A 25,816-nucleotide genomic window follows, 5' to 3' on the forward strand; every position below is an offset into this window, starting at 1 on the left:
CCACGCTCTGCCTCTGTCATCACATGGCCTTCTCCCTATGTCCTCATATAATCTTCCCTCTGTGTATGCCCCTGTGTCCAGATTTCTCTCTGCTTATAAGGACACCATTTATATTGAATTTATCACCTTCTGTAATCCAGTACGACCTCACTTTAATTTAACTAATTACCGAGGCCCTATATCCAAACAAGGTCACATTCTGAGGTTCTGGGTAGACATGCATTCTGAGGCGGACACTATTCAACCCAGTATAGGGGATGAAGTGAAAAAATTCAAATTTTGTGGGTAAAATTATATATAATAATGCAATAATGATTGCAGCTAGGTGGGGGGCTCCCCTGGCCCCCCCACCTAGCTGCATTCAGGTCCCACGAGCCTCTTTAACATCCTCAGGGTACCAAGTCTCCTGCCATCCATCCTGCTGCCCAGATGCACATTGTTCCCTCTGCCCCAGGAGTGGTCCTCCGCACCCTCCACCTTCCTGCCCAATTCACTACTTACATCCCCCTACCCCAATCTGAGCTCAAACCCAGTTTCCTCAGGGAAACTCCCTCCTCACCCCAACCTTCATCAGAGTTCCTTCAGAGATTTTACTGTGATAGGAATTACAGTGTGAATATGTTTTATGTAAATTTGAACTTTACAAGTTTAAAATAGCACAGGCTAAAAATATTAGTAAAATCTCTCTTTATGTTCAAACTTTGAAATAATGCAAATCTCCCAAATTAAAAAAAAAGAAAAAAAAAATCCCTCAGGACCACACAGTTTGAGCTGCATTTCCAGTGACTTGTCAGTAGTGTTTCCACTCTTGCCCTGGGGGAACCTCTCAGTAACTGGTAAATAGGAATACCCCGGGGTCGTCCGAGGAGGACCGTGCATTTGCTATGGAATTGCTGACAGTGGTTTTGATTATTATGTATGCATAGTTGCTATGGCACTTGTGGGGAATCAGAACATACCACCCTAAAATGTGCCACTTTGGCATATGGATTATTTTAAGTTGAAGATGACTGAGAAACAGCAGACACCAAACTCTCCACCCTCTGCTCTTTTGTACCATGAAGGGCAAAGGGATCTTAGTACTGGAGACTTTTATCAGAATCAACACAAACAAACCTTATCAACACAACACTCATCTTCCATTAGTCTCACCCATGTACTCACCTTCCCACAGTTTGCCACCCCAATAGCCTGAACTCCTTTTCCTTTTCTTGTCACTTCTCTACAAATTTATTCTCTTGTTAGATACTAGATAAGCCCGAGTCCTAACCGCCCCTTTGAGCTACCCGGCAATGAGTTTCCTCTGCATGTATCTGTACTGCATGTGTTAATAAATTCTTGTTAATCTCTTGTTTTTCTCTTGTTGATCTGTCTTTGTCAGTTTAATTTCCAGGGTCCCAGCCGCAGACTGAGGAGGGTAAAGTTTGTTTTTCCCCTCCCCTACACCCTCTTTGTTATTATACCTTAAATTTTTCTAGAAGCTCTAATGATATTCTCCAGTAGTACTGCTGAGGCTGAGGGTAGGGCTGGAAATCTTGGCTGATACTGTGCTCCGAAGGCCAGTCTGCAGAACTGGTGAATGAAATTCTAAATGTCAGGAAGGAATGAAGCCAAAAAAATTTAAAAAAGCACATTAGGGCAAATATGAGCTACACTGGCCTTCAATTTTTATTCCTGTGGCTCACTGCCCTGGAATTATTTGAGTTTTGAATTACGTTAGGCCTTCAGGGGCACAGCTCCTAAATAAGATGCTATAAGCCCGTGTATATTTGTGAGATTATTTGACAAACATATTGACTCTCTATCTGCTTGTTCACCATTTTTCTGACCAGCTCCTAGCACCAGAGCCTGGTAGGGAGGGAAAAAAACCTTTTCCTCTACCCTCTTATGTTCATTTCCCGAGGCCTGTGAATTAAACTGACGAAAGAAAGGTGAATGGGAGAAAAAGGTTTATTTTGTGTGCATATGGGAGCCAACAAAGGAAGTAACTGGCTCATTAAATGGTTAAAGACTTACATAGCTAATTTAGTAGGAGAAAGGGAGGGGATGAGAAAAGGTATTTTAGGGGAAGAATACCTATGTTTCTTCCAGACAGATGGGAGTTGAGAAATTTGTGGTAATATTTGTCTATACAGGTATGAGTGGTCTTTCTGTCTTCCTTAGCATCATAAACTCCCCTGAAGAAGGGATTTGGAGTAGGTTTTATTTGTGTTCTCCCTTCTGGGCATAGATCCACCCTGGAGAGGAATTTATGGCAGCCTTATTTCCCAGGAGGTCCTGCTTTTAGTCAGTAAAGGGAAGCTCTGAGAAAGCTGTTTTCCTTTATTTCCTTTTTTTTTTTTTTTTTTGGCATCTGTTGACTCTCAAATGTCTTCAAGTTAAAAATAATCTTTATGCCAAAGTGACATGTTTTGGGGTGGCATGTTCTGATCCCCTTCAACTGGAAGACACAGCATTTCCCCTGTTTATTCGCTTCAGCGTCTTACTCTAAGTATATGGTCCATACCTTCTGTTGTCACCTCTTCTGTGCAGATGCCCTTGACCCTGAGTCCCATGACAGGATTAGAATGCGATGAGGGAGACCAGCCAGATACTCAAAAAGAACCGTAAGAGAGCAGACAATTCAGTACACTGCTGCTTCAGGATTTGGGGGGATGGTTTTTTCCAGGAATTGTCAATGCTCTGAAAAGCCAAGTTCCTTAGTTCACTTCCCAGGGGCTGGGAGTGGGGTCTGGGATGCCTGCAGAAAACCTCTTAGCAGTTCTCCTGCAAACGCTCCACAGGAAACTGGACTTGACTTCTAAAGCTGGCCCCATTCCAGAGGACTTCATTCTCAGGACTTTTTGTTTTTTCTTTCACAAAAGAACCTGTTCTTGTGGATGTGGAGGAGCCGGGCTGCGAGAAGAAACCCGCTTTGCCAGCTCCGGGCCTGTGCCGGAGCCAAGAAACAAGGTTGGCCGGTGGCCGGCCACGTCCACGTGCAGGAGGAGGCCAAGGGTAGGAGGGGGCCACCAGCCTCCCGCTGGCCTCCTGCAGGACATAAGAAAGGCTTGGGGCAGGAACAGGGGGCGGAGGCCAAGTGCAAGGGCAGCCTTGGCCCTGAGGCATGGCGTGGTCAGCCTGAGCAGACCCGGGGCTGGCTGATGATTAACGGGGAATCTGCGGCTCCAGGGCCCGAGGCAGGGAGGCCACCTGTGTGTGCACAGCCCGGCCTGTGACGTGAGCGACTTCCTGGTTACAGGTGAGAGTGGTCCGGATTCTCCGTGGCTGAGAGATTTGTTCCTGTGTTTCTGTGGGGAGAGCTCAGAGGCAGGAGAGGGGCCTTTGGGGACCGCAGTACCTTCGCTGAAGCCCCAACGGGCAGATCCACCTGTCACAGGTGAGACACTGCGTGAGCCTGGTGTGTGTGGCCAGCAGATTCCCCGCAGGTACCCGCTTCCTCCTGCGGAGCCGGTGCTCAGCCCCGGGCAGGCCGCTTGCTGGTCTTGGGGGGAGAAGTGCTGGACGATCCAACACGTATCTGTTTCCCAAATTCCACAGAGTTAAAAATTAAAAGATCGGGCTGCTCTGCGAGTTTAGGAATTTGAGACGATTTCTCCTCAAGCTTCACAGGGAGCTGTTCTCCGAACGCCTTGAAAGCTGAGACTCGCTGGAATTTGGAAGGTCTGGATTCAAAGGCTGGAAAATTCCTGGCACTCCCGTTATTCATTGGACAGACTTTAAATGCCATTTATTCTTCCCCAATGAGAGGCCTGATGGAAAGGAAATTGCTCTAAACCTCTGGAAGTCCTAAGATTCCCCACGTCTAGCAGGCAGGGCCAAGGCACCTCCGAATACGGGGGCGCCCAGAGCTGGGGTACTGGGGTGGAGGAGGGCCCCTGGTGCTTTTGTATGTGCACATAGAAGTTTGTGGAGAGCCCCTTGTGTGTATTTAAATTCTCTCCTGTCCTACTTGTTTCTGGGTTTAGGATTTATGCTGATGCCTAAAAACAGGATGTCTGCAGCCTCTGGATTTTATGATTTCAAGCTTTTTCCAAGAACCCAGACATAAGGGTTTGTGTGTGTGCGTAAATAAGTGAAATGATCGCATCTGGCAATTTTCTTCCTGAGATGACAGGCTTGGTGGGTGCAGACGGGTCTCCTGAGTGTTTCTGCCTTGTCTGGGAAGTAGGAAGTGGTTGTGATTTAAATCCTGTCTTGATGCAATTTTAAAAAATATTTTTATGAGGGTGTAGCTGATTCACAATGTTGTGTTAGTTTCAGGTGTACAGCAAAGTGAATCTGTTATATATATACATATATCCACTCTTTTTAAGATTCTTTTCCCATATAGGTCATTACAGAGTATTGAGTAGAGTTCCCTGTGCTATACAATAGGTCCTTATTAGTTATCTATTTCATATATAGTAGTGTGTATATGTCAATCCCAATCTCCCAATTTATCCCTCCCCCCAGTAACCATAAGTTTATTTTCTACAACTGTAACCCTATTTCTGTTTCAATGCAATTTAATAAGATTTAAGATTTTTGAAAGACTTTGCAGTTTTTCAACTAAAAGTAGGTAATCCAAGTCTTCTGTAACAAAATGAATGAGAAGTAAAATCTCAAACTACTCCATAGAGATATGATCTTGCAAATTACCTGGCAGAGCCTTCCTTTAATTAAAGCAAACTGTCTGAGTTCAGTTACAACTTGGAATCAAGTTCCTTCCTGTACACACCCTTCAAAAAATACTGTCCCCTCAAGATCCACGTCTGGGGTCCTGTAGCACTCGGGGTGTTCCTACGTGCCCCCGCCCGGGAGGTTCTGCTGGGCTTTTAGTAATGGACTCGTTCTGTCACACAGAGAATAAGCGAGTTAAGTAATCTGGTGCTAGTCTGCAGCCTGGCTGACAGACAATCAGTGACTAGAAGCCTTTCCTGGTGGACCTTAAGCTCACGCTGCAGTTTCAGTAATGCTGGGTCCGCACTTCACATTTATTGCTTTCAGGAAAATGTGTGACTTTTATAACTCGGCAGCTCAATCTCTCCTCCATCCTCCGCTTGAGCCTAGATTTCTAGGTGACTCGTAGAGCGATTGGCTGGTCCACTTGTGTTCATTGAACCTTGAAAATTAGTAAATGATTTATTTGGCGCTTGGTAATTTGGGATCTTGGATCCATCTGGGAAGGCCATGATTTCAGTTTGGTTTGTGTTCAGCTGCTGGACCGCTTGGTATCAAGGCGTATTTGTAGGGATTTACTGAATCTTTTTTAGGTGATGTCAGGAGCTGAGTTGCTTGGTGGGAAGGTCCTGCAGCACAGTTGCTGGGACCCTTACATTACACACACGAGCAGTTATGGTTTACTCTACAGGCTGAATTTTGCTTTCCAAAGACATCAGAAATCAGAGGTGGAAACCCCACGTTCCTGCTCGTGAGCTGTAAGCACCCAGTGCTGCCCTTACAGGTAAAGTGGGGTCACGGGCCGGGCATCCCTCACACTCCACTCTATTTGATTCAGCAGCTTGTATGAGGTGCTTTCTGAGGGAGGGGGTGGGGCGGTTCTTACCTGTGTCTATTTCAGTTATTGTATTTGGGCTTGTGGGTTGTGGTGACCTATGTCCTGTTAGAGACGACAATATGGAGCCCGGGGTGTGTGGCAGCTTATCACAGAATCCCGCGCCGGCTCGCTTAGGGAACCCGCTGCCCCCTGATTTGGGGGGAAGGGACATATGCCCGCCAGCGGAGCTGTGAAATCCATGTGGAGGCCAAAGCCAAAGTGAAAACTCCCCGCAGGTCGGGTCGCTGTGCTAACGACGTGTGAAATAAAGAAACCCTTTCCTGGGGCTGAGAAGCTGGTGATTTTGTAGACAGTTCACGATATGTTCAGTGGGAGATTTAACTTACGTACTCTAAGCAGTGCTGGTGACCGCCCCGGATAGGCCTGTCCCAAGGAGAAGGAAAAAATAAAAATAAAAAATGGAGGGATGGAGAGTGAGCAAGAGGGTTATCAAAGAACAAAGGAAGGGCCGAGAGATGTACATGCCAGGATCCAAGCATGTGCTACCAAGGGGCCAGGAAGGCCTTACTTGGTCTACCCTGACCTCTCTCCTGCCCCAGCCCCAGAGCCCCCTCTACGATTCCCCAAACGTGCCAGGCACGGTCCCACCCCAGGGTCTTTGCACCTGCTGTTTTGCCTGGGAAGCTCTTCTGTACCTACCCATGTGCCAGTTGCATCACCGCCTTCCCTGTTCACTGGGCACCTTCTTGGGAGCCTTTCTCTGACCTCTGCATTCGAAGCACCAGCCAGCCCACCAAACACACATCCCCTCACACACACTGCTCTCTTCTATTTGTCTCCATGCCTCTTACCACCTAATAAGCTTATGATCTAGTCCTTCCTTTTGCTGTCTGTCTTCCCTCTTGCTAATGTACACTTGTTGTGAGTAGGATTTTTTTTTCTCAATGATTAAAGCATCCTGATTGAAGTGAGTAGCAGTAAGCCCACACTCTGACCCTCTGGTTAGTGATTCTGTGGTCATGGTATAGCACGTACTTCCCACGACTTATACGTGGGCTTGGGAACAAGGTCGTTGAATACACTGATTCTCACACATGAGCACGTACAGGAATCGGTACCATGTTGAACTTTAGGCAGATTTCTGAGCGTGCCCCCCAAAGCTTCTAATCCAGCAGGTCTGGGCTGGGCCCGAGAATTTGCTTTTCTAACAAGTTCCAAGATGAGGCTGGTGCTACTGGCCAGGCTGACTTATCTCTCCAGGGAAACACACGAGCTGGGAGGGTCCCCATGCGCCTCTGAATGGAGACAGGCTGTGACCTGCCTGCTTTGCTTTCCCAGGTGTGGAGGAGCATGCGAGATGCGGGCAGCTGCCGAGACATCCTGGCCGCGCTGGTCGTCCTGGCTGGGCTGGCAGGTAGGGACCATGGAGCTGGCTGGCGTGATCCCGGGCATCCACCTGCAGTGGGCGGAAGGGACTTGGAGGAGGCCACGGGGGCGCGTGGCTGCCAGCAGATTCTGCCTTAGGCTCTTCCTGTTGGGTCCCCTCCCCCCCCCACCTCCTCCGTTTCCTGCTGCATCGGCCTCACTCCGGAAGGGTCCTTCGGGTGCACAGGAGCCCACCAGCCCTCCTCACCGGCGTCCTTGCTTGGGTACCTTCCCAAGGTCATTGCTCTTGTTGAAGCATCCCATCCCCCTCGCCTGGCTATTCTCCCCTTCCATTTCTACCTGGTCTTCAAGGAAGACCTGACTTGGGCGTCACCTCCTCCCTGAAGCCTTCCTGACCTTGCAGTTTTCTGGGTGATAACCCCAGCTCCCGTTGTTGACAGAGTGAGGGACCCATTGCCTGTGAGACCCCCCAGTCCTCCCCACAGCGCCTCCTCATCCTGGAACTTTCCCAGAGTATCAGTCGGAATAGATTCCAGGTGTCCCAGGCCAGGGTCTCTGGATCAGATTCTGCGTTGCAGGAGATGGAGTGTGCAGACCCCGGGGTGGTTAGGGTAACAGGAGTTTGTACGCCAGCTTTCTTTTGACTATATCTTGTCTTGATTTCTATGGCTTCCGGTGTGTTTGTCTTGTTTTCCTCGCTAGGTTTTAAAGTCCTCAGGGTATTCTTACTGCAGGGATTTTTTTTTTTTTTAAACTTCCATTTTTTTCTTTTAATTTTACTTGTGACAGATTTTTTTTAAAACTCATTTGCGTTTTTTAAAAAAAATTAATTAATTAATTAATTAATTTTTGGCTGTGTTGCGTCCTCGTTTCTGGGCGAGGGCTTTCTCTAGTTGCGGTGAGCGGGGGTCACTCTTCATCGCGGTGCGCGGGCCTCTCACTATCGCGGCCTCTCTTGTTGCGGAGCACAGGCTCCAGATGCGCAGGCTCAGTAGTTGTGGCTCACGGGCCCAGTTGCTCCGTGGCATGTGGGATCCTCCCAGACCAGGGCTCGAACCCGTGTCCCCTGCATTGGCAGGCAGACTCTCAACCACTGCGCAACCAGGGAAGCCCCCTACTGCAGGGATTTTAAGGCGCTGTATTGAAGAATAATATACATACAGAAAAGTGCACAAGTCATAGAGGTACAGCTTGATGAAATTTTACAAACTGAGCACCTTTGTGTATCAACGATGGGCCCAAGAACACTTCACAAATGCTTCCTTCAGCCCCTCCCCCTCCCCCAAAGTGACCATTGTTCTGACTTTTAGTTGTGTAGATAAGTTTTGCTTGCTTTATATTTTACACACCTATAAACTCTGTTTCAGATGGCTAGATAACAGTTTCTTTTTTCTTTTTTTTAACTCCGTCCACGACAGCTTGAAAAAATCAAACAGAATAAAATAGCATAGGAATGATCAGAGTGTGTGATGTGCAGTCAGGACTGTTTTACAAATTTTGGTTTTGGGTGTGTTTACACATTAAGCCAAGGGAACCAGGCTGTGGTGGGTGTTAACGTGTATTTAGGGGCAAAGATGTTTGGAAGCCCGTGCCTTGTAGTATGTGGTGCTAAGCGTTTAGTAGGTTCTTGATATGCATTTGTTTGTAGGGTGGAGAGGAAAACATTTTCCCTGCTTGTGTAGGCACTCATGGGGTTAGCAAACCAGGCTCAGCACACATTTTAGGGATATGGCGCCAACGTGGCTATCTCAGCCACGCTGGCAAAAGTCTCTTCCGGCGGCTTAGTGGGAAACTGATGAACTCTGCGTCTACAATTTTTCTGAGCTATTTTTCCTGAAGTACTGTTTTGAAGGCAGGGATGGCTTGGGTTGAGGTCTGGAGATAGCTATTCCAGGAGGGGAGAGGATTATGGGTAATCCTAGAGCCCCCTAGGGGATGGGGTCCATTGCAAAAGCCTGAACTCCTAGGATGCTTCATCTTGGAAAGTGTTGGGTAGAGACACCTCCAATGGCTTTGAATAGCTGAGGACAACCTCCACGTGTCCCCAAAGGACTCCTGCCAGCCCTCGCCTGTCCACCTTTCTCCTAGCGTGATGGGTTATTTGATCACTCGGTGAATATTCACTGGGAGCCTCTTACGTGCCATTTAGGTGCAGGCACTGGGGTGAGCAAAACCAGGCACAGTCTCTGGTAACAAAGAGCTTAGACATCAACTGACAGAAAAATCAATACAAAATCACCACCATGACAATTGCTTCACTGATTCGAAAGCCTTTTATGGATCATTTGACCTGCATAGGGTGGTCTGGGAAGGCTTCCTGAGGAGGAGACGACTTGGCTGGGAGCTGAGGAGTAAGCGAGACTAGTTCTTCAGGCAGTCACTGCCTGTGCAAAGGCCCTGGGGCCAGAAAGACTTGGTGAGTTGGATAAATTGAAGATGGTCTGGTGGGCAGAGGGCATAGTTTGGGGCAAAATGAAGTTGGAGAAGACGTTGATGTGAGACTAAGAAGGGTCTTAAGATATGATAGTGTTAAGGGTGATCTGGTCTGTATCCTAAAGGATGGAAATATTTTAAACAAAGTCTGGGGTGTGGTGGTGGGAGGTTGGAAAGGGTACCTGGTCACATAGGCATGTTGAGAAGACCCGTCTGGCTGCCACGTGGAAAGCAGTCTTGGGTGATGGTGGTGGCACAGCGGTGATGATGGCACCTCCTGCTATGGTCAGCGGGACATGGGGGGCAGCTCTGATACACCTCGGGACCCCCTCCCTCACTTTCCAGTTTCCTTCTGATGCTCCCAGCCCCCGATGTGTTTTGACTCCCATTTTCTCCATCGGAGCTGTCTTACCTGGGCACTTCCCTTCTACTGCCCTCTGCTTTATTTCCCTTTCTCCCTTCTGCTTTTAATTGTCTGCTTGTCTGTTCATTTCCAATGTTAAGTAAGAGATGGGAGCAGGTGAGGGGTCTACAGGTGCAGGAGGGAAGCTGGAGAAGAGGTAAGTGGAAGAGTAGAGGGGTTAGTTGGTGCAGACCCTCTGTGCCCCACACGCAAAGGAGACACCCGGCTGCTACTCCAAGGAGCTAAGAAGCAGTTGCAGAAGAATGGTACTTATGCTTAGGATCTATCTGCAGAGGACTGGGAGGGGCCAGGCAGCTGGCCCATATGCTACGGTGTGAGTGATTTCAGTTCTGCAGCTGTTCGGGCACAATGAGTAGAAGAGAAGCTTCTCAATCCTGGGTGGCAGCCAGTCATTTACATGGAGAGGCCTGGTGGAGCAGGATTTGCAAGGCAGGAGGAAAGTAAGGGGGGGCAGGGCTGAAGCCCTGGATTTGGAATTGGAGGGTGTTGGCATGAATGAGCATCTTGCAAGTGGATCAACTCCTGCAAGGGAGGACCCGGTGTTGGGTGATCACCATAGCTGGTGGCCGAGGTGGGTGCGGGGACATTGATCGTTCCCATGGCTCTGCCCCTCGTTTGGCCCTTTGCTCTACAAAGTGAAAGGGAGAGCAAAGGGGAAAGCGGACTGTTTGATGAAAGGTCTTATTTACAATTTTCTCATATTTGTCCTGTGTGGGGCAAGTTACACACACCGCAGCTGATAGGATGCAGGTGAGGGAGCAGTGAGATTCCAGGGCCTCACGTTGCCAGAAATAGAGCTTCTGAGTCACAAGGCAGAGCTGGACCGGAGTTTACTCACGGTGGTAGCAAGGATCGCAGGCAACGATGTCAGGGGTGTTTAGTGATTAGGATTTGATGCCGCCTGTTTAATTTAAAGGCCAAGTTCAAAGTGGAAGAGTTTCCATTTGGTCCAGATCCCTCGCAACCTCCCACCTCCTGAGCTGCACAGTAAGGTCTGTACCTGGTGCATTCTTGCTCCCATGTGCAGTCTGCAGGGAATTTAAAGACTGGCTTGGAGTGAACAGTGTTTTGGAGTGAATAACCTACCCGGCACCGGGAAGTGATAGAACCAGGGTTTCAGATGCTTTGCTTATCCTGTTGGAGCGGCCTGGACGGAGCAGCTGGCCGGGCAAGCCCGGGTCTCACCGCCGCTGCACTCCCAGCACCCAGGCCCGTGGGCTGTGTTCAACCTACTCCCATGGACCCGAGTCCGAGTTGGGAAAGATGTTGTTATCACAGTGTGGAGTATGAGGACACGTCTCGTCTTTTTTTTCCTCGGGGTGTAGATTTGGCTGTTTCTTTCCTTTGAGTTTTTTTAAGATGCAATTCAGGGCTCGTGGAAAGAGCCAAGTTGGCACAGAGGCTGTGGCTTCCCTGGGGAATCACTTCTGACTTCCCTTCTTCAGGCTTTTTCCCTTTTTTTTAAAATCCCAGATCAGAGGGATCCTTGGATCAGAAAGATGTGCCCAAGGGTAAGGGAGAATACCCAATATGAGGGGTTATTTAGGGTCATACTTTCTCTCTCTTTCTATCATGCCCAGAGGCAAAACAAAGAATAGTGATCATGTTTATCCCCAAACAGGATTAGTCCTAGTTAATTCTGACCTTCTCTCAGTTCTGCCTCTTTGGAGCCTGGGATCTCCTAGTTGACCCAGTCCTACGGGCCTCAGGGACGCTGCCTGTACACCCCATTCTCTCCCATTGACCTGGCCCTGCCATGGGCATCATCCTTGAAGTGCATTCTGGGTACTCAGGTGAGCGTCAATGTGTTAATGCGTGTCTGGTGGGGAGGTTCCTTCCCAGAAATCTTTCAGGTGGTAATTAGATTCTTTTAGAACCTGCCTTACAACTTGACCTTATAAGATTGGAAGGAAAGAGGGGCTGCAGTTATTTGGGGGCACCCATTGTGGATGGGGGCTGCCTGGTGGACCCGCAGGGTTCATATAGCTCTGAAAGGTGATAGAAACATGTAGTCTTCATTATTTTAAAGATTTTTTTGATGTGGACCATTTTTAAAGTCTTTATTGAATTTGTGACAATATTGCTTCTGTTTTATGTTTTGGTTTTTTTGTCCATGAGGCATGTGGGATCTTAGCTCCCAACCAGGGATCGAACCTGTACCCCCTGCATTGGAAGGTGAAGTCTTAACCACTGGACCGCCAGGGAAGTCCCTGGAACATGTAGTCTTACTGATGGTGGCAGGCGTGGCTGAGAAGAAACCAAGAGTGTGGGCTGTTGGGGGGTCTTTTTACTATAAACTCTGAGTGAGATCAGAGGGCAAAGAGTGGGAAAGAGGGAAAATTCAGAGTGGGAAGGGCTGAGTTTGTGTCTCAGCCCCACCACTGTGGTCACAAGTCCTGAGACGTTGCTGGTCTTGATTTCCTCAGCATTAAAACGTAAGAGGTAACAGATGAGAAATCTTGGAGATTATCAATTGCTCTGCAAGTTCTACTTTGAATTATTATTACAAACATGGGAAAGTCTAGGAAAACTCTGACCACCAATTCGCTCTTCTGGGGTGATAAGAAAATCAGTCCTAAATGGCCGAAAGACTTCTTGAGTTCTTCAGGAGCAGAACACATTCCATCTTGAGTGTTTCTGACTGAGTTCCCATGAGCTGGAGAGGTCTTGATGCCCTCCATGGGGAAGGCCAGTTAGGAGTTGTCATTCCAGTTAAAACCAGTGTCAGAGTGCATCTGGTGAGCAAAAGGTAGAATGTTGTGAGAAGTCTGAAGGAAACATTTTACTTTCCTCTATGATTTTCTTGGTTTGTCTTGTAAGTCACATAGTAGTGACTGCTTACTGAGTGCTTGAGGGTCATGTTAAGGGCTTTATGTGGATTGTCTCATGTGGTTCTTAAAACTAGTTGCTGTGGTACTTTTAACCAACCTTGGGTCCACTTGCGCAACACACAGCCAAGCCAGTCTACTGACATGAGGTTGTGGTGAAGGAAGGTGCAGCGTTTATTCCAAGCACCAAACAAGGAAAACAGGCAGCTAATGCTCAAGAGATCCAGACTCCCTGTTAGCTTTCAGGGAAGGGCTTTAAAAGGCAGTGTGAGGGAGGGGGTCATGGGGTTCATGAACAGCTCATGGACATTCCTCTGGTCGGTTAGTGGGGAGATAACAGGGTAGTATTTCAGGAGTTAACATCATCAGCCTTCTGGTTCCAACCAGTCTGGAGTCTATGTGCTTGTGGTCAGCATGCACTTAACTTCTTTCACCTGGTGGGGGTTTCAGTATCTGCAAAACAACTCAAGAATATGGCTCAGGATATTATCTATAGCCCTGGAGGAGGAGCTAAGTGTCCTTGACTTTGTTTTATGGCTAAACTATTATTATTTTGTCTTGTTTGACTGTTTTCCTTTTTTTCTGCATTTTCTCACTTCTCTGGTTAAATTTGCTATTTGGAACTCAGGGAAGGTCTAAGAGGTTAAAGTTTTTCTACAAACAAGAGGCAGAGGGGATAGGGGAGGGGAGGGTCTGTCCCTGGGAAGGCCCCATAGTATTCTACTGAGTTTCAGTACTAGTGTCCCTGGTTTGCAGTGAGGGGAGTGGTCAAGGAGAAGTGTGACAACATGCCCAGTGAGGCAGGACTCTGGAGTTCACAGTATTATGCTCTAGAACTACCTGCCCACCCGCTGGAGTTTTAAACACAACACTAGATGCTCTAAGACTCTCTACAAGGCTGCCAAATGCATCCCCCCAGTGTTGTCATTGAGGGATCTCACTCTCCTGCATCCTTTACATCCCCACAGAGTTCTCCTTGAGGGATCCCATTCTCCTACGTCCTTCTATGTGTTTTCCCTCTCTGTGTCTCCCCCACGTATCTCTTCTCGTCCTTAGGAAGAGGGGTGTGGCATTAGTGACAGTTCCGTCCTAAGGGTGCAGGGGGTGTGCAGTGGACCATGATCATGGCAAGCTGGGGTCTCCACCCTCTATGCAAAGAGAAGCTTCTTTCCACTTCCCCCTTTGAGCCTTGGGATCTCCTCTGAGGTGGAAATCACATGTCCTTCCCACTTCACGGGGAGGAAAATTCTCACTTCATGGTGAGGCTGAAAAACTTGCCTGAAGTCGCAGAGCTAGGCTAGTGGTGGCTCTCTGGACAGGCTGGGGTCAGATACTTAAGGTAACATCCCGCAGGAGGTGGAGGAGGGACATTTCTCCCTCCAGTCCCAACCTCGCTGGGAGTTCTGTGGACTGTGGAGTGGGGGGAGGGCCATGGAAAGGCGGGCATGGACGTGGCTTCCTGTCCACTGGAAGCTCCTGAGCTACTGGGAGACCTGTTGTTGAGACCGGTAGGACATGGAATCTGAGCCATGGGATGGTCACCCAGTGGTCACAACTGGTACACAGAAGTGCTACATTGCACAGTTGACTTCTGTAGTCATCCCCTCACCACCTCGAAAAATTGGTTGTCTTTTAGCTTGTGGATCTGGCAATGAAATCATAGAGGGTCCCAAGAACGTCACGGTGCTGAAGGGCTCAGAGGCTCACTTCAACTGCACCATCTCACGGGGCTGGAAGCTCATCATGTGGGCTCTGAAGGGCACGGTGGTTCTGAGCATCACGCCCACAGAGCCCATCATCACCAACAACCGCTTCACCTCCGCGAGTTATGAAGAGGGCGGTAACTTCATCTCTGAGATGATAATCCACGACGTACAACTCAATGATACGGGGCAAATCAAATGCAGCCTCCAGAACAGTGACCGGGATGGATCCGCCTTTCTTTCTGTCCAAGGTGTGTATGCAGGTGACTCCAATGGGAGCATTTGGAGTTCACTGGGTTAAATGTCAGGGGGCTGAAAGGGACCTTCTGAAGTTCATGTCATATATGGGGGCATATAGGGTCGACCTTCAGTTAGTGCTGTGCTTAGAATTATTCTGAACTGATGGATATTTTGTTACTTATCACCACGCGCCCTCCCCCTCTCCCTTCTTCCTGGCCTTCCTTCCTTCTTTCATATGTGGACTCGCCTTCAGTTGGTACTATGCTTAGAACTATTCTGAACTGACTAGTGTTTGTTGTTTTTACGTGTTTATTTCTCTCCTCCCATCCTCACTGACTGTCTTGCTACTTTCTTTCTTTCTGCTTCTCTCCCTTTCCTCTTCCTTTTCCTTCCTTTCCCTTTCCTTTCCTTTTTCTTTTATTAAGACTATCAAAGACAGCTTTTATCACTTTTTCATCTGACCAATTTCAGTACTAATAACTTTTCTGGAAGTACATCCTGGAATTCTGGGGCCAGTTGCGGTCACTTGTCTTTGATTTAGAGAGAGAGAGAGTTGACGATCATTGCCCTTTTTCTAGTTTTTCATATACTTGACTCTATTTCTTTGCCTGACATCATTTATCAACTTTGAATCATGCTTTAACTTTTTCCTCTTTCCAGCTGAATTTCCCTAATCTATTACTCTTACTGCCCCCAGTGGTTCTTATAATCAAAGGTGTGTGTTCACTAAGCCCTACCAAGTCTTTTAGAGAAAATAAAAGAGTAAACAAAATTTATAATAATGGATAACTTATTTTTCCTTTTATCATTTATTCATTTTCATCATAGGGCAGTTGTGGGATCAAAGGTAATTTTCAGGTGCTGAAGATTATGCTACTTAGTGAAAAAAATAAAAGGATACAAGAATTCAAAACATCTTTATCAAAGTTTAATCATTTTGCATTCCTTAAAAATGTAATTATGTACTATTTGTAGATGCATTGGAGCTTTTAGAGTTCCTGATTTCTATGGCAGCATTTCTTTTAACAGACTACATTGTGTCTTTGAAATTTTTTCTTATGCCTGTTTATTAGTTTGTTCAGGAGAAATTTCCAATGATTTGGTCTATATTCATACTGCTAGCAAATCAAATTTGATAACGTTTGGTGGAGTTACATGTCTACCTATTTCTATTTGCATTTTTTAATTTAGTCAAATTGTTATATCTTTACTTCTATGTGTCTTTAATTTTGTGTGGTTTAATTAGGGGCACAATGATATTCTCTAAATAAGTGATTCTGTGAAGCTACCTGGATTATTGGCTTAGTTTGCATGACCAAATTATTATTCTAATAATTTGTGGTATAAAGGAAAGAACACAGGACAAGGAACCAAAGATATGGGTTCTGGTTTTGTTTTCATCAGTTACCTACCTTGGTGACTCCTGAAATGGCTCAATTTCTTTATCTTTAAAGTGAGGATAAGGCTCCCCTGCCCACATCACAGGTTTACTCTGAGGATCGGATGGAAAAATGACTGAGGATGGTTTGAAGACTCCAAAGCCCTGTCTGTTTCAACTTACTGCAAATGAAGCTGGTGGGGCAGAGAGGTCTAGTGGTAAATAGCACAGACGTGGGAGCCTGACTGCCAGGTTCAAGTTCCAGCTTTATCACTGACTGTGTGACCTTGGACATGTTACTTAATGACCTTGTGTCCTAGTTTGCTCATCATAGGGCAGTTGTGGGATCAAATGAGTAGGTCTATATAAAGCCTTTAGAACAGCACCTGGTTCATATAAATGCCCATAAAGTCATTTGCTATTATTTGTTGCATTCCCAGTAGGAGCATGCCATTGTGTTAGGCATTTAAGGGGGACCCAAGGTGAATGCAATAAGACACAGTCCAACCCTCAAGAATCCTACAAGAAGAGTAGATAATGCAAGTGCGTGAATAACAGTGGTACAATGTAGATGCTGGCAAGTGCAATGAGAGGGAGACAAGGTAAGGTTCAAATTGGGAAGGGAGATGAGAGACTTAGTGAAGGCTTCTAGCATGACTCCACGGAGCAGGTGCTTACGAGATGTGCCTTGAAGGTCTGTAGATAACAGGCAAAATGGGGAAGCAAGAGAGGAGGAGGGCACCCCTGGATCAAGGAAACAGGGTTAAAGGCATGACTTATTATTGCTATGCTTATGGCATATCAGATTCATAAATCCATGTGGTTTTATAGCATCTTTCCCAAGATGCATCTATGAAGTTGTCTGAATACCCCTAACATGCATTTTTATATGTTGGTAATTACTGTAGCTTTTGGTTTTAACACAGATGGAAGAACAAGAATCTAGGGAAGTTAGTCTTCCCCAAGGTCACGTGGAAGGAACCCATAGATCGAGACAGAACTCCATCCATTTACCCTGGTTGCACTGGGCTGAATGGCACTTTGCTGTTAGAGAAACAAAAATTCTCTGGGCAACAGGGTCTCTTCGAGGGAAAAGAACCATGAAAAAAGAGGAAGCATCCAGTTTATTTTGAAAGTGAATTTTCTAAAGTTTGTTTTTTTCCTTCCCGTGTATCCACAAGGAAAAGAAAGAGAAATTACATAACTCCATGTTGAGTCATCCAAAATCTACATGAATATTCTAGCCATCACCCTGTGTAAAGTGCTTGTCATGCCACTGGATGACCTTTGTGAAAGCCAGTGGGAAAAGGTGGATCACAAATATTGAGAAAGGAAATGCTTCAGATTGCTGTATTTTTGCCCGTACACCAATTAATCACACACCAAACTCTAGACCTCTTGTGTTTTGAAGGCCACTAAGCTAAGATTTGAGTTCAAGATCAACTGTTACTAACTGAAGCAATACCACCCCCCTACCCCCAGTTTCTGTCATCTTAAACCTCTCCATCAATGAAACAATGAATGAACTAAAAAGAATAAACACAAAATTCTGTAGTCTGACGGGACAAATCTGTTCCCTTCTCACTGCTGCGTTTACAGTAATCCTTGAAATAGCTAAGGTGATTTACTTGCTCCAAGACATTATTCAAGAAAGTAAAAACTGGAAATTAACATTTCGGAGTAAGAAGAGCTTTCAGAGCTGATCCAACTCAGTCTAGTTTGGAAACTCCCAGGCAACCCCTAGATTCTTTCAGGGTGGTCTCTGTGGTCATGACTGTTTCCATGGTAATACTAAGATTCTAGTTGCCTTTCTCACTCATTGTCATGAGTGTACAGGGATTTTCCCACTGTACATTGGGAAGGTCTGCATAACTCAGTGGACCGGCGTTTTCCAAATGACTGATGTAAAATGATACAAAATCATACAAGGGTAAAAGATCCATTCAAAGTGCGAACTAGAGCAATGGATTCTAATGTAACAGCATGAAAGTTCCTTAATACGGTTTCAGTTTCCACAGTGTAACTAACCTTTAGGCAACCACTACTTGTCAAGTTTTGGTGTATCAGTGGTATCAAAGAATATCCATGATTATCTGAAAAGCTTCCTCACCATTCCAACCAAATATCCGTGTGAAGTCAGATTTTCTTCATATACTCCAAAGAAGGCAATATATTGCAACAGAATGAAGGCAGAAGCAGATATGAGAATCCAGCCAGATGTTAAAGAGATTTGCATAAATAGAAAACAGTGTCATCTAATTTATTTTGGGTTAAAAATAAAGATATTTTTCATAAAAATATGTTAATCCATATTAACAGGTAATAGGTTATTAATGTTATTTTAAAACAAATGTTGGAAAAAAATAAGCAAATATTTAATTCTTATTTCAAATATGGAAAATATTGATAGAACCCACATAAATCAAAGGTCTTTGCAGTTCTCAGTGGTGTTTAAGAGTATAAAAGTTACTGAAACCAAAATGTTTGAAAACCACTGATCTTGTTAAATCATCTTGTTCACCAGGTAGTAAACAGAGAGCCCGAACATTTCAGTGACTTACCCAAGGTGATGGCAATTTTGTGGGAAAGCCAAGATCGAGAACAGATCTTTTGATTCTTAGTCCAGTGTTCTTTCCATTATATTACATGGCAGGGAGTTTTAGGGTATTTTAATCGGAATGTTTCACTGTCTATATAGTTCACTAACGCTGTGTTTTTACCGGGGCCAATCCTCAGGTTATTTTAGTAATATTAGCAATACAAGTGCTATTTTCAGATGGGTCATTTACAGTGTGAACCCTGGCATATGCAAGCAGGTCTTTACTAAAAACTTTAAAATAATTGATCTAAGTAATATATTCTGAAACAATTTAAGGTAGTTATTTCTATAATTATATTAGATTAGATTTTTATTTAATTTGTACCTAGAAAAATATTTTAAGGCAATATCATAGGAAATTATCCTTAAAAATGTGACTCAAAAATAAAATGAATCTGACTGACCAAAGGCCAGGAGAGACTTGTTTCCCATGAAACTTTGAGATGTGTTCTCCTTACAATGAAAAGAATGTAAAGGTTGTTTCCCTTTTTGCTTTGGCTCCTAGGGCGGCCCAGGGCAAGTTTGCAACTCCACTGCAGAGCTTGTGTAGCCCTCCATGGTGGGCACATCCGCCCTCTCTTTCCCATGTAATTTATATTCCCTTGGATCCTGATTTTTATTTATTCATTTTCTCTGGAATCTATGTTTTCTCGTGAGCCACCTTCCTTTCTTCTGTGAACCTGACAGGTATAAATTAAATACACAGATCAAACCTGAGTTAAGGTTTCCAGATACAGGCACAGTTAATTTGCGCTCGGGAAGATAGTGTTCATGCAATGTGATTTGAAGGAGAATTTTAAAAACATCTATCACTGAGAAACATGATCATTCCTTCCAAACATTTTTCTTTTCTTCTTTAGTTATGGGGCAGTTGTTCATTCCTGAAGGCAGTCTAGTAGTCATGGAGGATAAGCCTTGTAATGTGACTTGCCGCGCATTGGGCTGGACCCCACTCCCACGTCTTTCCTGGGAGATCGGGGTTCCCGTGAGCCATTCGAGCTATTACTCCGTCCTGGAGCCTGAGGACCTTCAAAGCACAGTGAGCGTTCTGGCTCTGACGCCGCAGGGCAATGGCACTGTGACATGTGTGGCTGAGATGAAGGGGCTGCACGTCCACGAGTCGGTAACTGTAAATCTTACTGTGGTTCAGCCTCCCTTGGGTAAGTGAAGACGTTTTGCTTTATACAAAGTGGATTATTATTGCATGCTTTACGTTTTGTATGTTGTGCTGCTTAATCAGTGATGCCCAGGAGAATCACACGGTGATCTTGATCTCAGGTAGGGATGGTAATGGAGACAAATGACTTGTGTCAGCTTCATGACCTTGTAATTTCACTTTTAAAATTCCGTCTTCAAGTGCTTCTCTCTTTTCTACTTACATATGGAAACCATTGAGAATCTTGACAATTACTTATAAAATAGCATCAAGTTCAGATGTAAATACTTGAATTCAATGTTTTTCTCTAGCTTTCATTCATTGTTCCTGTCTGATCCCATCCCCTGGGCCAAGGAAGTGAGCTCTTTCAGTATCTGAGGAGGTCTTGCACGTTCTCAAGGATTCCTTCCAATCTTAGTGGGATTAGGAGGGTTCATTTTTTTACCCAGCAAATCCCCAGTGTATCTCAAAGTACCAGGTCTATGTTTTTTGTGTTTTTTTTTAACTTCACAAAATGACATAAGTTTAAAGTTTAGATCCTGAAGAAAATCTGTTGTAGGGTCCTTGGCAAACACCAAACTCTGACCACACCTTCATGGGGCCTCTGAGCCTGCCTGACCTCGGAGGCCACCTGGGCCAATTAGAAAGCACAGGGGCGGGGGCTGAGTTTCATGCCTTCATTTTACAAAAGAGGAAAGGAAGGGAGGCCCAGAGAAGGACTACACTCCGTTCCAGGTCTTATGCTGATGGCACACGGGGATCCTGAAACCAGGATGAACTTCTCCCTTGGTCCAAAACTCTTCCCACTATGAAAACACTTCTACTTAGATCTTCCAAAGTTTGGAATAAAGTTACAGCCATAGCAAGATTAATAATAACAATAATAAAAATAAAAACCAGTACTACATAGCTCTTATTAAGTGAAGATGTGTGTGTGTTTTTCTTCCCCAACTCAGTGTTTCACTTTATTTAAAAAAAAATTTTTATTGGAGTATACTTGATTTAAAATGTTGTGTTAGTTTCTGCTGTACAGCAAAGTGAATCAGTTATACATGTACATATATCTACTCTTTAGAGACACTGTTTTAAGCAGTTCTCAAATATTAACCAAATTACACAACTTTCTTATGAGTGGATGCTGTTATTATTCCTGATGTAAAGGTGAAGCGACAGAGACACATTGTTTGGAACTTGCCCACGTTTATAGTAGACGGCAGAGGTGGCCTCGCCAGTGTGTCTCCAGAATCTGCTCGCCCGTCCACTCTGCCCTCCCCCTGTGAGCGGCCCTGGAAGGTTTGCGAGTGTCCTGGGGCTGCCGTAACCTCAGACTGGGGACTTAAACAACAGACATGGTTTCTCTCACAGCTGTGGCGTCTAAGAGTCCAAGGTCACGGTGTGGGCAGTGTTGGTTCCTTCTGAGGACCAATCTGTTCCAAGCCTCTCCCCCAGCTTCTGGTGGTTGGCTGGCAATCTTTGGTGTCCCTTGGCTTGTAGACCCTGCATCACCTGATCTCTGCCTTCATCTTCCCATGATGTTCTCCCTGTATGTGTGGCTCGTGTCCATATTTCCTTTTTTTAATAAGGACCCCAGTCATATGGGATCAGGGGCCACCCTATGACCTCATCTTAACTAAATTCCATCTGCAACAACCCTGTTTCCAAATAAGGTCACATTCTGAGGCACTAGGAGTTAGTATTTTAACAAATGAATTTTGGGGACAGACAATTCACCGCATAACAGATGATGTCTCTGTGAACCTGTAAAAAGCCATTTAGAGCCTAAGCTGTGGTTAGCACCAGTCATCCTGAGCTTTGCACTGCAGAGATTGATCCCCAATGCAGTACCATCACAAGCTTGCACTCCTGATGTCTGGCCCTTGTCTCCAACTCAGATGTTTCCAGAGACCAGGCAGACAACAGAAATTAAAGCGTGAGTGAATCCACGTGTCAGGTGGAAGACAGAGTGCAGGGGCCTGCTGGGAACCAAACAGCATCCCCATCGACACGGAGCAGCTGTACAAGCTCCAGCTGGTTGTTGCCATTAGGAATGGGGGCTCAGACTGCCAGCGCTTTGACCTGGTTCCGGGGAATATCAGTGCTTTTGAGGGTAAAGGACACAGAAATCTGTGTTTTCTTTGGTTTTAAGTCGAGCTTAACTTATTTCAGCTTATTAAATTCAAAGGATTTTTGCATATTTCCTACCAAGACTGTATATGAAGATGAAGACAGAATTCAAACCTAACTTGCCTTCTTATTCTTTTGGACAATTAAAAAACCTTTAGAAAAGTTGGTGCAAGAATAGTACAGTGAATACCAACGTATCTTCACTTAGATACAACAGACGTTAACATTTTCTCATGTTTGCTTCTCTCTCTTCGCTTTTCTTTCCCTTCCTCTCTCCTTCCCTTCTTTCCTTCCTTTCTTCCTTCCTTCCTCCATCTTTCCCTCCCTCCTTTTAAAATTTCTTTCTTTCCTTCTTCCTTCCTCCCTTCCTTCCTTCCTTCCTTTCTTCCTTTCTTTACCATTTGAGATTTAGTTGCAGATTTTATGACATTTTACCCCTAAATACCCCAGCATGTGTATCATAAGAACAAGGCCATTCTACATAGCCCCAGTGTAGTTGGCAGTCAGGAAATTTAGCATTGATACAATACTATTATACAATATTCAGTCCATATTCAAATTTCCCCTACTGTCCTTTCTAGATTTTTTTTCCCCCAAACCAGTATCCAGTTAAAGGCCATACATTGCCTCTGGCTGTCAGGTCTTCTGTCTCCTTTAACGTCCAGTGGTTCCCCCACTTTTTGTCTTTCCCGATATAAACATCTTTGAAGGATCCAGACCATTTTTGCAAGATACCCTTCAATATGGATTTGTCTGAATTTTCCCAACATACTTTGATTTCGTTTAAATAGTTTTGGCAAGACATGGGTAATGTCATGTGGGCATGTGATGCCAATTTTCTCTATTATTGGTAATAAGTTTGATCATTTGGATAAGGTGGTGTCCCCCAGATTTCTCCATTGTAAAGGTATCTTTTTGGCCTTTATAATTAATATACGATCTACAAATACTGTGTGAATATCTTGTTTCTTGACAGTCTTTCACATAATAACATTTGCATTCATGGATAAGTCGTTGCCTGAATCACTTATTTCTATAGTGGTTGTAAAAGAGTGATTTTTCTGGTTCCATCATTTTTCTATATTTATTAGTTTGGCATTCTTCTGTAAAGAAGAGGCATTTCTTTTCTTCCTTTTCTTTCTTTCCTTTTTTTAAAAAAAAATTTACAGTTTTAGTACGGACGCATTTTTATCCAATACATTATGATTTATTTCCATCATTACTCATTGCAACGCTCAGATTCCTCCAGATTCGGCCAGTGGGAATCCCTTCCGGCTGGCTCTGCTGTCCTTCCGATGTGTCCCTCTTAGTTTTTTGTGTTTTGTTTTTAACATCTTTATTGGAGTATAATTGCTTTACAATGGTGTGTTAGTTTCTGCTGTATAACAAAGTGAATCAGCTATATGTGTACATATATCCCCATATTTCCTTCCTCTTGGCTCACTAAGATGTTCCGAACTTTCTTCACCTTTCCCCTGTTCCAGCCTGGAATCAGCCAGCTCTCCAAGGAGCCAACCCAGCTTGCTTTTAAGCAATTTAAATATGACAAAGTATGGTCCAGGCTTTGAAAGGGAAGATTGAAAAAAGTTCCATTAGCACCAAATGGAATGAATTTGTTTAAAGCACACACCTTAACAAGGTAATAATGCAGCGAAGAGCTCTGGTCTATGATGATACTTCACAGAAATGGATTTGGATATTAGCTCGCCTGCAAAGCTTCTCTTTTGTAGGGGAAGGGCAAGGGACATTCGGTTTCCCATGATGGGGTTTAATTCGTCTGAATTCTTCTTAGCCTGGGACCAGTGAAGTGAGCGGCCTTAATTACGGCAGCTGGAGTCACGACAGTTTCACAGAGGAGAGCAAGTTAGGGGTGTGTTGCAATGAGTCTGACTTTATTGGACTCATTTGGAGAAGGGTAATTTGTTTCTAAATTGTTCATCAAGATCCAGAGAAGCTGGTGGCTGGCTGCGAGTTGTGTGTTTTATGCAGGTTTTTGTGTCTGAAGGCCTCGTTACTGCCTCGGCCAGGAGAGCTGGCCTGTAGAAGCAAAGCTACGTTTACAGAGAGCTGAAGATGCACGAGGCTGCGCTTGTTCAAGCTTCTTCAGGAATCAGACAAAAGCATCAGTCCTGCCACTCATTCCTAAAAGTGCAAGGAATTTGTGTTCATTTCCGGAATAATCCTTTCAAGTCCTTGAAAGAAGAATAACACTGGCAGCTTAGGAAGTCTAGTGAGTTCAAGCCAAAAGGTTGTATTACACACATTGATTCTTTAAAGAAAAGCATATTGAAAGGTCGCAGGCTAATGTTTTTTTTAAAAAAATCTATTTTCTCCATTATAGAGGTAATACAGACTTTAAGCATCACAGACGTACATACAGCTAGAAGGTGAAGGCCCCCATCATGCCTGCCATGAGCCAAGGTCCCTCAGTCCTCTGTCTGACCGTCTGGATTGTTTTCTCTACATACTTACAAGTGTGTAGGCTGTGAACTGTGAAAGTGAAGCCATATTTTTCGGACACATGAGCACCTTGTAGACTGTAGTGATTCCTGGGATGATCTGAGTTTTGTGGGATGTGGTCATTTCACGAGCAGACAAGAGCAGTGGGAGTGACCGTCCTGGTGGAAATTCTGGCACTAGCTGTGTGATGTTGGGCAAGTCACTGGCCTTCGAGGCTCAGTTTTCTTGCCCGTAAAACGAGGTGGGGAGGAGCATAGGGCAGGCGTTCCCTCTCCTTGGCTGCCTGTCAAGGGAGCTTTAACACATATGCTGATTCTCAGGCCCCACCCCAGAGGTTCTGACTTACTTGGTCTGTGTGGAGTCTGGGAATTGGCATTTTAAAAAAAAGCTCCCAAATTACTGAGCAGTCAGGATTAGGGGCTACTGAAATGGAAACTCTCCAAGGCCCCGTCTCCTGACCCAGCCTCATCAGGTGCTACTATTCACAGACTTGGACACCAGACAGCCTGGACTCAACCCCCAGCTTGCCTACTTACTCGCTGTGTGACTTTACGCAAGTGACAACCTCTCTGTGCCTCAGTTTTCTCATCTGGGAAACTGAGATAGTAATAATCCCTACCTTATTGGGTAGTTGTTATTGTGAGAAGTAAGTGGGTTAAAACACCGAGAGCACTTAGGACAGTCCCTGTCCCAGAGCCCACAAGACAGGAGAGTGAGCGATGGTTATCATTTATTTTATGGATTCAGAGATCTCCTGTGTCCCTTGTAGTCAGGAGCATGCTTTGCCCATGCTGGTGGTGACATTTTGTGGTCATCCAGTTGGTTTTGAGAAATTCTATGTGCCCTTTTAAAACTCTGAGCATTCCTATGAGAGCATCTGGGAAATACTATTTTCCTTGTCTTCACAGATGGGAAAAAGACAATCTCGGAGCTGAGATTAAAATCACACAGTAAATCCAGTCATGCAGCCCTCACGTGCATGTAGTTGTGTGAAGGAACGTAGGGAGGAAGGCGAGCTGTGTTGACCTTGGAGATAATCTTCCTTAGTCACTATTTGTGAGTTCTCAGGTATAGTATACCTATTCTCGCCTGCAGATCTGCCATTCACCTTGAATCATCACACCCACACCCTTCAGTAAGGCTTGGCGTCCAGCTAGATTCCCTGTTTCCTTTAAGACGTGGGCTGTAACTTCCCCAGAAGGATTCTTCCAGATTGGAGACCTAACATGGCAGAGTAGAAAAACATGAGTGAGAGCCCCTGGGGCTTCCCTGCTCTGAGCGCCCTTGACCCTTTTACCGAGCCTTTATCCTGAGTGTCTTATTTGCATGACGAAGGGGTTGGGTCATGGATGAGATCATTCCAAGATTCTGTTTTCTGTCCACTGTCACGATTTTTGCTTTATCAATATATGACTATTGTTTCTTTTTCTTTCAACCCACTGTAAAGGTGCTCATTTAAAAATTAGCCTCATGCTAAACAAAAATACCCATGATATATATGCGTGTGTGCACATATATGTAAGTGCTATATGATAAATTAAAAGTTATTATTAAAGTAAGGGAGGTTCTTCTGTGTAGCTCCAAT

The 25,816-nt window shown here is 45.1% G+C and overlaps 1 protein-coding gene across 12 annotated transcripts in view; it reads left to right on the forward strand.

The window, feature by feature from the left end:
* Positions 1–3,064: 3,064 nt before the first annotated feature.
* Positions 3,065–25,816, forward strand: part of IGSF5 (immunoglobulin superfamily member 5) — a 189,666-nt gene continuing 166,914 nt past the window's right edge. For 7 of the 12 annotated variants that reach the window (XM_082458854.1, XM_082458860.1, XM_082458861.1 and 4 more), the window contains exons 1-5: positions 3,272–3,379; positions 5,354–5,446; positions 6,839–6,914; positions 14,208–14,525; positions 19,352–19,651. In XM_082458854.1, the coding sequence (XP_082314980.1) occupies positions 6,851–6,914; positions 14,208–14,525; positions 19,352–19,651 (682 nt within the window). In that variant the 5' untranslated portion in view covers positions 3,272–3,379; positions 5,354–5,446; positions 6,839–6,850. Of the gene's footprint in view, positions 3,242–3,264; positions 3,380–3,604; positions 3,664–5,353; positions 5,447–6,838; positions 6,915–14,207; positions 14,526–19,351; positions 19,652–25,816 lie in introns of those variants that run through there. The other 5 variants (XM_082458857.1, XM_082458858.1, XM_082458859.1 and 2 more) reach the window with 5 other exon arrangements.

The sequence above is a fragment of the Balaenoptera physalus genome (genome assembly GCF_965194825.1).
Source record: "Balaenoptera physalus genome assembly, chromosome: 4".
In the NCBI taxonomy this organism is placed as follows: Eukaryota; Metazoa; Chordata; class Mammalia; order Artiodactyla; family Balaenopteridae; genus Balaenoptera; species Balaenoptera physalus.